The sequence below is a fragment of the Xiphias gladius genome, chromosome 7 (assembly GCF_016859285.1).
Source record: "Xiphias gladius isolate SHS-SW01 ecotype Sanya breed wild chromosome 7, ASM1685928v1, whole genome shotgun sequence".
Classification (NCBI taxonomy): domain Eukaryota; kingdom Metazoa; phylum Chordata; class Actinopteri; order Istiophoriformes; family Xiphiidae; genus Xiphias; species Xiphias gladius.
In genome coordinates, this window is record NC_053406.1 from 2,549,206 (window position 1) to 2,562,191 (window position 12,986).

General features: G+C 38.1%; 1 protein-coding gene across 11 annotated transcripts in view; it reads right to left on the minus strand.

Annotated features, from left to right (window-relative positions):
- myo18ab (myosin XVIIIAb) overlaps nt 1-12,986 on the minus strand; it is a 171,247-nt gene that overhangs the window by 125,498 nt on the left and 32,763 nt on the right. For 6 of the 11 annotated variants that reach the window (XM_040130483.1, XM_040130480.1, XM_040130478.1 and 3 more), the window contains exons 1-3: nt 6,422-6,531; nt 2,215-2,323; nt 662-694 (exon numbers count right to left, since the gene is read on the minus strand). The exons of 3 other annotated variants lie outside the window; for them this stretch is intronic. In XM_040130483.1, the coding sequence (XP_039986417.1) occupies nt 662-694; nt 2,215-2,253 (72 nt within the window). In that variant the 5' untranslated portion in view covers nt 2,254-2,323; nt 6,422-6,531. Of the gene's footprint in view, nt 1-661; nt 695-2,214; nt 2,324-6,421; nt 6,532-7,482; nt 7,679-12,986 lie in introns of those variants that run through there. 2 more of the 11 variants (XM_040130476.1, XM_040130484.1) reach the window with 2 other exon arrangements.

Genomic DNA, 12,986 nt, shown 5'->3' on the forward strand with positions numbered 1-12,986 from the left:
TTTGTCAGGTCCCCTAATACCACAACTGACACTGCTAAATTCGTTATGTGTTTGTCTGCTGATTTCTGACATGGGGACTTCAAGGTCTACAGTGTGAACCCTTTGGTAACATTTATGTCAATGAAATTTGTTCACAAATGAAGCATAAAATGTGACCTTTTATAAAAATTTGGGACATCCATTGAGTTAAGGATCAAATGATCTGAAGACGCACCTACTCATGTACAGCTGGCATTCATCAGGTTGAACTGTGTATTTATAATAGGTTTGTGTATATAATTATATAGTTATAATAATTATAATAATAACAATAATAATATTCTGAATTCAAGTTGAAAAACTAGCACAAAAAAACCTCACAGAAAAAAAGTTAGACATTTAAGATATGAATATTAAAATGCTTTGGCATGAGGCCCAATGTCTTGCCAAGTCTGATCTAAATTAATAATGTGTGTAATACTAACTGTCAATTAGTTCTATCTAAAAATGTATGTAGAATACTGCATAAATTTGGACTTTGATCTAAAAAGAAGATCCAGATGAAGACAAGACAGAAATTGATCGCTGGCAGACACACAGTAAGGCAGTTCTAACATGACTCTGAGGATCAGAAATACATGTACCCAAGTGAAAACTCTAATAAAGTTTAATATTTACTTACACTTGAGCTGCCTGGCTTGTTCTCTTCTTTGATCTAAATGTGTTGATATAACAAAGGAAACTAGATAAAAACCTAGACACTAAACGAAGCTGTTGTCCATCACACAACCATGCAAGCCTCAAAACATGCAAAGTTTCTGTTAGCCATTTTTGCATAAAAATCATCATTTTAGCACAAAATATCTGTTTTTTAGATGCAAACACTCTTTCCTACTATTTCAGGAACTAAAAGTCGTTGCACTCACTGCGTCGGAAATGCACTGGTGGTACAAAGTCACAGCAAATGGGTAACTACCAGGGGTGGAAGTAATGAGTTACATTTAGTTTTATAACTATAACAAAGTTGTTTTTTGTGTACTATTACTTTTTTTAATATGTTTAAAAAATCTGTTACTTTACTCTTCCTGAAGGTTAGAGGACCTTCTTCATCATCGTTACAAGAATAAACACACGGTTAAGGTTGTGGAACGGTCATGGATGAAAGAAAACAATGTTACCTATTAGTTTCACATGGAAAACGAACAGCGGTCTCCTGTGTGAAAGTCCTGCGTTTTGTCGACCCATCCATCAACCGACCCAATGTCATCTTAACCTGGACCTTGTTCCGAATACTATGTCAACTTATGTCCTCCTTTTTTCCTGTTACAATTACTATGGCTAGTAGAGGACGCCTAACGATAAAGCCTAACTATGGGTCATAATTAGCTGCTTGCAGAGATGACCTTTGGGTCCTTTTTTTTTTTCTTTTTTTTTTGTTTGTTTTTTTTAAACAAGGGGACAGTCAAACTCTACAGTGTGTGCAAAAACGGTTAGGTTTTCTTTTTGTTTAAATATTTGTGTTTGTGACTGCTTGTATTGTTAATACATCTATGTATTGTCTGCCTTAGTGATACCATATTCTGCTGTTAATTCTGAAAGAAGTGGCAGGCTATTTTACTTATGTAGATTAATATTGCTACATAAATTCTAACGACACCCACTGTGATGTCCATATTTTTTATTTATAACTGGTCAATTGTGTTTAATTACTGAGTTTAATTTTTGAATTTTTTGTAATTTCTGGTTCATTCTAGTAAGGCTATAGCAAGGCGGTTTTATATTTGTAATTGATAATCAGTTGTATGCACAGGCTGCAAATTTCCTCTTTGTGGAGACGGAATTTATAGTTAGTTTGGACATAAGGGCTTGCTGCAGTTCTGACAGCATATGCATTGATATTTTAATACACTTTGTTTTGTAGCCAGAAGGTGTTCTTTAATTTAACAGTTCTATCAATATTGTTATCATTATTATTATTATTAGTATTATTATTCTTATTATTATCTCCATATAAATTTTTCTTTACCCTCCTACCTTACTTAGTAACAGTACTTTTACCTGAGTACAATTTTCCAGTACTATTTCCACCCCTGGTAACTACTTTTAATATATATACATGAGAATGAAAGGCATCAAATTCTTAGTGCGATACACGCAAAGGCCACACATGTTAAGATCCAGTGTAAAAAACCATGCAGTGTGAGAGTGCTTTAGAAATGTCCATATGAGACTTCCCTTTTGCTCCCAGAAGGAAAAGCGAGATGAGAATGCCATGTTGGCTGATCTGCTGTCATGGGCTGGGATTGATGAGATGAGAGCAGGAGGAGGAGGATGTGGAGGGAAGCTAGGAGAGGAAGAACGTTGAGAATACACAGGGACAGATGAACAGAAATTAGGATCTTCAGGAGAACATAGAATTTTCTATGTAGGCAGAGCCAGGAGATTAGAGTGGGTTTAGAGAAAATGAAACCACAAATTGCAAAAGCACCCACACTCACATCATGAACCTTGCAAAAAGGAGGTTTGGTGGTTGGGTAAACAAAAATACTAGTGAGTTGATTATGACCCTATTATTTTTTTTAACATAATGCCAAATGCCCTCAGAGGGTGATGCATACTTGTAGCCAGTGACCAGACCAACATCATCCCCTAAGAATAACGTACAGGGTTGTTTTAAACTGTCTAGAGACAAGTTTCATGATCATAATCTTAAGTATTGCAGCCTTCTCTCTGCCCAGACACAAACAGTTACTTTTCATCCTTTGTTCTTGATCTTCATTAGTATGAACATGTTCATGGTAAACTTGCATCAAACTTCTATTCAGCCATGGTGCAATGTAACCTACACAAATTTAAGGTGACGACAGTTTCCCTTCTCAATCTAGAAGGAAAGTACAAATTTGTACATAAAACCGTTCTCCAAGAATCTGACTTGGACTACAGGTTTTTGGCTTGATAAGATGAGCATCAGCAATGTTTATGAGCACCCAAAAGACAGAAAAGGCACATCCCAAAAAATGAAACTATGCACAAGCAGCCTCCTTGCAAATATCCACTTATAAATCGCAATCAACTTGAAAATATGTGCACTTTGGTGAGCCTCATATTCTGCCCAAAACACTCCCACAGTGAACTGTAAATGGCCAATGCAAATCCCTCATGAGTATGGATAAGTATATATTGTGCCTGTGGAGAATGGCGGCAGTGTTACAAACAAAACAAAGTTGTTGAGGCCGAGGGCTGCAGCAGTTGTTAATGCAAATGCTCTCACCTTTTGGTATTTGTAGCTGATTAAAATCACACACTCAATATCTAAAAAACACAATGAACACTATTGAACTCAAAAATCCAGCATGTGGGTGTATTTCTCACGCATGTAGTGCAGAGGTGTTGGGTGAAGTGGCTGAGTGTGTCTGGCAGCCTTGTGCTGTCTCTAGTGCGCTCTGTGTACTTCTTGCCCCTGACAGCACAGTCATTAGTTCACTGAAGCGATTTTGTATAAAAAAGCAAGCTGAAATTCATTAATATTGTATTAGGCGAAATATTCACAGTATTAGAAGACTTTGTTAGAAATCTACCAATGCTCAATTCTCCACTTCTATAAAATAAAAAAAAATGACGCAATTTGAGTTAATGTGGTTGAGATTAAATGAAATAAGGATATTCAGGGTTAACGTTGGGGAAAAGTGACCCAGACTTTCCAAAATCTGCCAACTGACCCATCCTGGTGCATACACAATGGTTATATATGAGGTGGCATGTCTGGCACAGAGTTACTGGGTTTTATCAGAGTCCAAGTCTGGCTCAGGGTTAGTGGGTTTTATCAGTGGTCACTGAATTAGCACACTGACTAACAGAATTATATTTGGATTAGATAGTGGTACCGTAGGGCTTTGGGCCAGATTACTTCCTCAGAGAAAGGCCAACAAGAAAAATTAAAACCGATACAGACGGGTGCTGAAGTCATACATCAAAAGTCACACATGACAGAAATCTTGCTTTTAATACTAAGCTGTACAAATAAGCAAGACTTGATGAAATAAGTCATAATTTGATACAATGTACCAATCCAGAATAACTCACTCTCTCCCCAGAAAACAGTGAATGTAAGCACATTCTATTATACATAATTCTCAAAATTATCATTGCCGTCTCTCGTTAGGAACTTGCATGACTTATTTTCTTCTTATTAGTTTAAACTCATTTAAACTCACTCAACAGAAATGAAAACAATTATAACACAAATTACACACCCATTTCCAACAGATTTTAACATCATTCAAACGTAACCCCAAAAAAGGGACATGACCACAGAGAAGACACTGAAGACTGTTATAGAAGTGTAAAAGTATAACGTCTGTAACACAGTCACCCATTTGGGAAGATATTGTATGATGTGAGACCAAACTTCCTGACTCATTTATCACATCACCGTACAGGGAAGAACTAGCCAACAACACACATAAATGGTATATATCAGAGTAGAGTCAACATTTAACACAAAAAGCCTTAGAAGCTAAAAAGCGTCCCGACACACAATAGATAAGAGGCTCACTAAAAGTTCCTTCAGGCTAAAACACTAAAAGAAGCATCTGCATTGGACAGAATTTATAATATCTCCAACAACTTTACTTTAATTACCTGAATAACACCCTTTGTGTTCTATTCAGTATTTGTACAGCAGCCAGGAAAACCTATTGTTTCCAGTTTTGAGCGGATTTTGTTGTATTTATTTCCCTAAAAAATTTATTCTGTATAAGTTGGATTTCAGGTTACACAATGACTAAAAGCCTTGACAAACTCTTGGCAGCACAAGTTCTTCTGAATTAAGGCCTTACTAAAGTCTATACTTTACATAAAATATTTACACAGGATAAGACTGCCTAAAACATGCCTAAATGTCAATGCACATTTTCCTTGTCTCCTAACAATGCACTCAACATAGAGATCATCTGATAATGTTACTTCATTGTGAATTATTAATTAATTATTATTAATTATTATTACTTAAGTTGTCATTTTTAATAATGACAACTCTGATAGCATTCTGGCTGCAAATTCAGGAGGCTCATAACTAATCTCAGATGAAACAGTATGTTTCAATTGAATCTGGATTTTTTTTTTGGGATGTAGTCAGTAAATTAAGTAAGTCAGACTTTATTATTTGATTCCACGTGAATACACAAAATGTAGATGTTGAGGTGAATTCCTACATCACATGAGCTCCCCAGGTAGTAAGTCACGATAGGCCATAAATAATTAAAAAGACGGAATTCAGTTAATTTGTCTGAATAATAATGGAATGCAAGACAATATAGGTAAAATAATCATCCCAATAATTAAGATATTTTCAGCTACTGATATACAGATGAGTGACGAATTACAGGAAAAGCCAATATACAGTTTCTTAGTAAGGTGTTGGACCACCATGTGCAGCCACAACGGCTTCAACGTGCTTCGGCATTGATAGTACAAGTCTGTGGAACTTTACTGGAAGGATGGATCACCATTCTACCATAAGATATTCACCCATCTGGTGTTTTGATGATGGTGGTGGAGAGCGCTATCTAACATGTCGGTCCAAAGTCTCCCATAGTTGTTCAACTGGGTTGAGATCTCGTGAATGCGAAGGCCATAGCATATGATTCACATGATTTTCATACTCATCAAACTATTCAGGGACCCCTTGTGCCCTATGGATGGAAGCATTGTCATCACTTTCTCCACTCATTTTGTCACGGTTTCCTTTAATTTGTCAGCCATCTGTATGGCAACATAAGGCAGATGTATGCAATCAAAACAATTAAACAATTAAACCAATGGAATAATAAATTTCAACAACACATATTTGTGGAATGGCAATGACAAGATTCATCATGATACACTTGGGCTAAAAGTCCATAAACAATAATAATTAATTACTTCCTAGCCCCAATAGTATGTACAGGAAGGTTACACAAGATCCAAAAGAAAACAAACCCTAAAATGTTACATTTCAAAGTCAAAGTAACATACATACAGTAAATACCATAACAGGGTACGTTAAGTAATGACACAACATGTTAAAGATGAACTGAAAACCAGTGGAACACCATGACAGTGTGCTAAATCTCTGTGCCAACTAGATCTCCCACCAGTTTATACACCAGTAACTGAGCTCTCACTGCGCATGAATCAAAAACAAAGTTATCAAACCAACCGAATTTACGTTCCACACAATTCCACATTTAAATAGTATGAAAAGGCTAATTCTCACAATAGCACAAAAGCTGCTATTGTAAAATGTTATTTTCAGTTGGAAAAACCACTCAAGTTGCCCCCCTCAGCTAACTCTGGTCTAAAAATAGCACCACCGGCTGTGTAGCCTCAAAGCCCCACAATTGTCATGCATTTTCCACTAAAGACCCTGCATCTCATAAAACGCTATCACAAATTGTTCTACCTGTTAGGGAAGCAAATCCACAACTCCTGTATCCCTGAGATGTCAGCAAACAAATGAAAAACTGGCCAAAGTTGAGGAAATCTGAGCAAGCAGCCTGAGACACAGAGAGTAGAGAGTGAAGCAGCAGAGCTGAGGAGAGGGGGAGGGCTCTTTTAGGACAGCTATTCCTGACAGTGGACGGACAAGAGATGTGGGGACAGCTGTTGTGATATGAGCATGTTGAGAGCGGTTAAAAATAGGAACCTCTGCTCTCCAACCTGGACAGGTCTGCCATCAACTCCCCCAACCAACAGTCCAAACAGTGCAATCAGCAGCCGCAATCTTCAACACATGCTTCTGCAGTTGCTGTCATTTCAGCTGCTTCTGTGTGTGAACGTGTTTCTGTGTGTGTATATGGGTGTATGCAAACACAGCTAAGGGTCTGTTAATGTAACTGAGAACATACTGTGTACAACTGCTCATCTTATACTGTGTTTGTTTAGATATGGAGCTGATGCTACTCTTGGGGATACGTCAGTAACTGACCCAAAGGACGAATCTAAGGATTATTTTTTGAATCTATAAAATGTCAATAACCATAACTACGGCGGTTTTCAGACTGAACCCAAGGCAAATTTTTAGAGGCAGTGTGATTTCATAAACATGAATAAAGCCAATTTGCCCTGGACAGTGCAAATTAAGATTATGACAAGTTGGAACGGTTTCAACATGTGTGAAAACTTCATGTTTATACATATATACTCTCTCTCACACACACACACACACACACACACACACACACACACACACACACACACACACACACATACGTATATATACACATATATACACATTTGATGCAACCCCATCAATAGGCTGCACTATTACAGTTCCAACAACAGATAGCTAATGCCAAAAAACCTATCACTCTGGTAGCACTGTTAAGCAACAAGGAGAGATTTCAGCTGCTGTTCACTGATTTAATTAAAACAGTAGTTATTAAAAACTTTGAGCTTTACTTGTTCAAGAATATCTACACAAACTAGAGTTGCGACGCTTTGTCCGATCTACCGGTAACATACCTTTACGCTTTGTCCAACCATCATTTGCAGGTTTAATCCCACGTACAGTACCTCAGCTGTCTGAGCCTCAAATCTAACCATAACCTTCTCTGCCCTGTTTCATCAGCTCTGCTCTCTCTCTCTGCTTTTCCACGATCCGTCCCAGTAAGTAAATAAGACTATAACATCTTATATATTTGAGTGTGTTGTACGTTGCAGTGTCTTCCTGTGTGAAACTGTTCTGGGCATCAGAGAGGAAGAAGGCAGCACAAATAAAAGCAGAAGCAGAGTGTAACATGTCGCCAGTAACAATACACAGGCGTCCCTCACTGTTGGCAATGAATGAAAACAGCTCATTCTTTTCTTTCTCATGATGCTGCCTCTCAAAACTTAACTACTTTTAAAAAAATAATAATTCACTTGATGAAAACCTCACAGTCGAGTATATTCTCCTCTTAGTAAACAAAGATGCATTACAGATAAAAGATATGTTCAGATGGCTTCAAACTATCAGTTTTACACTCATCCATCTCAATTAAAGAAATTCAGGTTCTTGCAGCAATGAACAGGTACCACAGCAGGACTAACCCTATCTTTAAGTGCTTGCTGAAATATTCAATTTTCCAATTTTCAGGTTGCAATTACAAAGCAACCACAAGTTGGATACACGGAGGATCCAACAAAAAGGGGGAATTAAGTGCACAATCTCGATTCACACCCCTCTTCAATCTCATTTTTACATGACAACAATTCTGCCATGTTTGCATTAGCAGCAAAATCCCCTGCATCAAACCAGGCACTCCCTTTTCTCACTGATCCGTTACAACAAATGTCAGAACTATGTTTCACCACATGATGATGTGTACAAATGAAGACAGGGAAGATGTGAAAACAAATCTAGTGTGTGTGTCATGGTGAAATAAAAAGCAAAATGAGTCAGGTAGATTATGATGTGCAGCTGCTGTGTGCAACTTATAAACAGTTTGTCAGTCATGTTTTACTGTCAGCATGTTGTTGGTTGAAACACAGTATGTGTAGTCTGGGGGAGGAATTAGTAAACACGCCTCTGTCCTTGTTTGAAGCCTCAAAAGGTTGATTTATTCAACAGTTGCCTCAAAAGGTTGATTTATTCAGCAGTTGGCTACCGAAAAAGGATTATGATCAAGGTTTACAATGTCCTTGGTCTGCATTGTCATGTTAGATCATACAGCACATTTGTCGTTTGTATTTTGAGAAGCGGGTAACTTGGCTGTAAAAGCTGATATAATCAATACTGAAATGTGAGACTCATATTTTTTTTCCGTCTTCCTGAAGAAAATATGTAACGGATATATAATAATAAAGAGAGAATATGTTGCTCCAGAATCATGAAAGAATTGTGATATCAATTCTGATTTTTTAAAAAATCGTCATTTACATTTTACCTCTAATTGTACAGCTCTAGGTGCATCATGCTAAATGTTAAATGTGAAATTATGTTTATGCTCTGATTTTGCCGTGTTGCAGGAAAATTAAATGAAGACTAAGGTAAAAAACCAATCAGATGTAACAATAATTCCTAAATGTAAATTGTCTTTCACCCAGACTGAAAGCTGGAGACCCCCACTTTGCAGTATATCAATCTACTTGCAAAACTGAGCTAGAGAATTTATTCTTGACGTTGTAAACAGCTGTTACACAAAACATCTTATCATAAGGCACAATTATTTGTTGGCCTTCATCAGTGGATGGAGTTTTCGCATTTGTCACGGAAATTTACTTAACAAGTGATGAAGGCCATGAAATGTGGCTGAAAGTTTTGGAAAGTCAACTATGAGAACCTTGTGATGAGAAGTTTTTGTAGAGCTATTTGCAAAGAGGTTACTACCCAAATAAGAGTCATAATGAATGTACCTGTAAAAACTTTCAATGTATTTCATTTATCCCTCCACTGTTGACACACTCACAGTGCCTATGGCATGGTTAAATACTGAAAAAGTCAACTCTGACTTGAAATAATGAATAATGAATAATAATGACCTGAAAAAATCTACTTCCTCTCTACTCTCCTCTCTTCCTCTCTCTCTTCTTACACAGTAAACACTGTGAGGCTTGCTCAATCTGTCACTACGTAAGCACACCAAATCCCTCCAAACACGCAATAGACTGTCCATTTGTTTCCCACTACCTCTGCACTTAAACCTCAAGATGGAGCTAGAGGACCAGGGAAATCTCCACATCCTTTTGGAATCCTGCAACCACACAAAGCCTCCATTATTTCGCAGCAGCTGCCATAATATTCTAGGGAGTGAACACCGTAGTGATATAGGTAGAGTGCAAACAAAGTGTGCTATGACATGAATGGAGTGTGGGAGGGTAGTTGGGGAGGTCTCCAAGTGATATGAATGGCAAGGAAGTGTGTCACGTGTGCAAGTATACAAGGGCTGGCTTAAAGTCAGATCAGCTGAGAGGACCACAGCAATCTGGAGGCTAAAACTTTGACAACAAACCAGCTAACCAGATATCCTGTTGGTTTTATCTCCAAGTTATTCAACACGTAGAAAGGCTATACAGGTTGTTGCATAGTGTAAATGTTACTCTAGAGAATGAGGAGACTCAGTCTGTGTATCATCTGTTCATACAATGATTTCATTCAATCTGGAAAACAAAAAAACCAAGCAACAACAGAGATAACCTGAGGAAGCATCAGCTTCAATGATAAAAAGTTACACATCAAATATTACCACTTTTTTGAGGGGAATGAAGAGTTTTTCCTTGTCTGTAGCCTATGTGTGATGTGTCACTGTAAAATAGTGGCATTAGTAATATAGTAATAATAATATAATAATAACTAATATAGTTATTCCCAGAAGACTTCCTTCCTAAAGCAATTCCGCATACACACAACTATTACTTTGTGAAGTGTACACAATCACCTCTAGTATGGACTTGTGTAAGATCATGATGCTGCCTTTTTAGTCCATTCCATCACTGATGAAGGTGAGAATAACTGATTCACTAAACATTGATAGGCTGTGTTTGGAAAGACATCCACAGTTGGTCACTATACTCGTTTACCTTGAGTCATTCAATAATGATCTGGCAGGTATTAAATTACTCATGAAGCTGCTTTGACGACCGTTGCCACTAGATGTCAATGTACAGCATGAACATTTTCAAACAAAAGAGTCAAGTAGGTACACATGAGTGTTATTGTCTCCTTTTAAACTACTCATAAAACTACAGCTTGGGCAAATCTGCACTGTAGAACATCACAGGATAAGCGTTTAATCTCCAATGCTTAAAAACAGTATGGACAACAAAAGATCTCACCTTTGGGGTTTAATTCAGGAAATGCTATTTATGTGAGTCTATGCACTTAGTTGGTCCTATATTCATAACAGGCCACAGACAACCCGTCATCACTGGTAAATCTGACAGTTAAGGTTATTATCTCTGATTAACAGTGCTCTACCTACATTATTTTCAACTTCCTTAAAATCTACCTTACTTTTCAGTTTCAAAAATACTTTAATAACTTTTCCTTTGACTCTGCATTCTCGCTGCAGTTCAGGCTGTGCGTGCACACAGCTGAGAAAAATAACAGGATTGACTTGTTTAGCTGTTTGGCTTCAGTTTTTTGCTACCCATTTCAAGATTAAAACAAAAAACCCACGCCATTTCCTTTTAAAAGCCAACAAAAAATTATCATTCATCTTTTTTCCTTGTGTGTAGCCTATGCAAACAAGATTTCAGGTGTATGTCCAAACTCCATACCTCAGTTTAATAAGGACTTTATTATTGGCAGAGAGGGCAAGTCAATGGCTTTGAGATAGATACTCCTGTCCACTGTAGCCTCACTTCCTACTTCCTAACATCATGTCTAATTAGATGAGTGCACATTTTAATCTTGACCAGCACATATTCTCTGTTTGCAGATAAATAGTTCGACAACAGCCTACAGCTCTTGTCCTCATGGGCATTGACACACAGAGTCCATCTCCTTCAGGCTACAGACCTTCAGGCACTAATTCAAATTTACATTCCCTCAATGGCATGTCACATTCCACTAATGCAACCAGAAGAATGCACTCTAATATCCTTTGCTGTAAACAGATGGTGACAATGTTAGTGGTAAATCCCCCGCACATGCACGCGTACACACACATGCATACACACACAAAAATGATGCCACAGTCCAATTGATCATTTTTCCTACCAAGAGGCTGATTTCATTTCCATTCATGTTATCAGGATTGTGTATGTTTGTGAAGGACACATTACGTAATTCAGTCCCTGAGCTGACTGACTGCCATTGCTCAGTTTAATAAACACCCATCCCCCACATTGTTTTTTCTCCTTCACCTCATTTCTAAAGTGTTTTAGTCCTTGGACCTTCTCATCCAGACATCAATGAGCTCCAGCTCCCTCTAAAAAATAAAAATTGGGTTAAGCTTATTAGGAAAATAAAATGAGCACAATTACTGGCATGCCAACCGCAACGCTATATACACACACCCCTCTCCACTCCACAATATGCAGCCCATTTGTAGCCATTCACAACATAAATACCTGAGATGCCACAGCATCAGATACTTTTCATCATGCACACCAGTGGCTGGTTGTACGAGGCGAACAGTCAAGCCTCACACTTCCTAGCCTTACTTCCAAGTTAGGGCAGAGGTCAGACCTGGCAGTCCAACTATAAGGACTGTTGCGTGCAGTCAGAACACCTGCTGTTGAATCAAGACTAGGTCAAATCCTAGTATGTGGCTGGATAGCCCTTTATCTGTTTGCATCTCCTACTCTCTGTGCTCACATATACGGTAACTTAATACAGCCGAATTCCCAAGAAAGCTGTTCTCATTTACCTGTTTTTCTATTTCTGTTGTCAGACAACGGAAAAAGTAGGAAGTAGTGCCTGAAACACGGCCCATTAAGACTACGTGTTGAACAGCAGTCACTTCCAAGCTGCTGTTCTGCACTGCTAATATCCTGATTTTATAACTGCAACATTGTCTCACAAAATCACCATACACAGTTAAAGAAAAAAGCTGTAGTGTGATCACAGATATATATACTTGCAAAACGATCACTTAGAGAGGAAATTACAAGCCTATTCATGTCTGTGACAGCTGCCGTGCAGTCAAGTGAACGAGACACATACAGAGGTGTGCCCGCAAAGGGGAAAGCCCGACGACGCGCTTGCGAGGCAATACTGGCGACTCTGTTCTACAGAAAGTAACTAAGGTTTGTCCAAAGTGTCGACAGATTTGTCGTTGGGTGCTTTTTTTTTTTTTTTTTTTTAAAGTCGCCATAGGGGTCTGAAAAGTTGATAAATCTAGCAACAAAGGCATTAAGTTTGCAACACTGTCTGTCAACACCCCCCTGATGACGCAAAAGTAGCAGCAGCCAAAGGGGAAACTCTAGCATTCAGCCAGCCAACCAATAGTGTAACTTCAGCACTCAGTCACACGGCATTCCACTGACCAACGGTGTAACTTTATCACTCACTCAGTCACTAAGTCAGTCAGTCACGAATATTC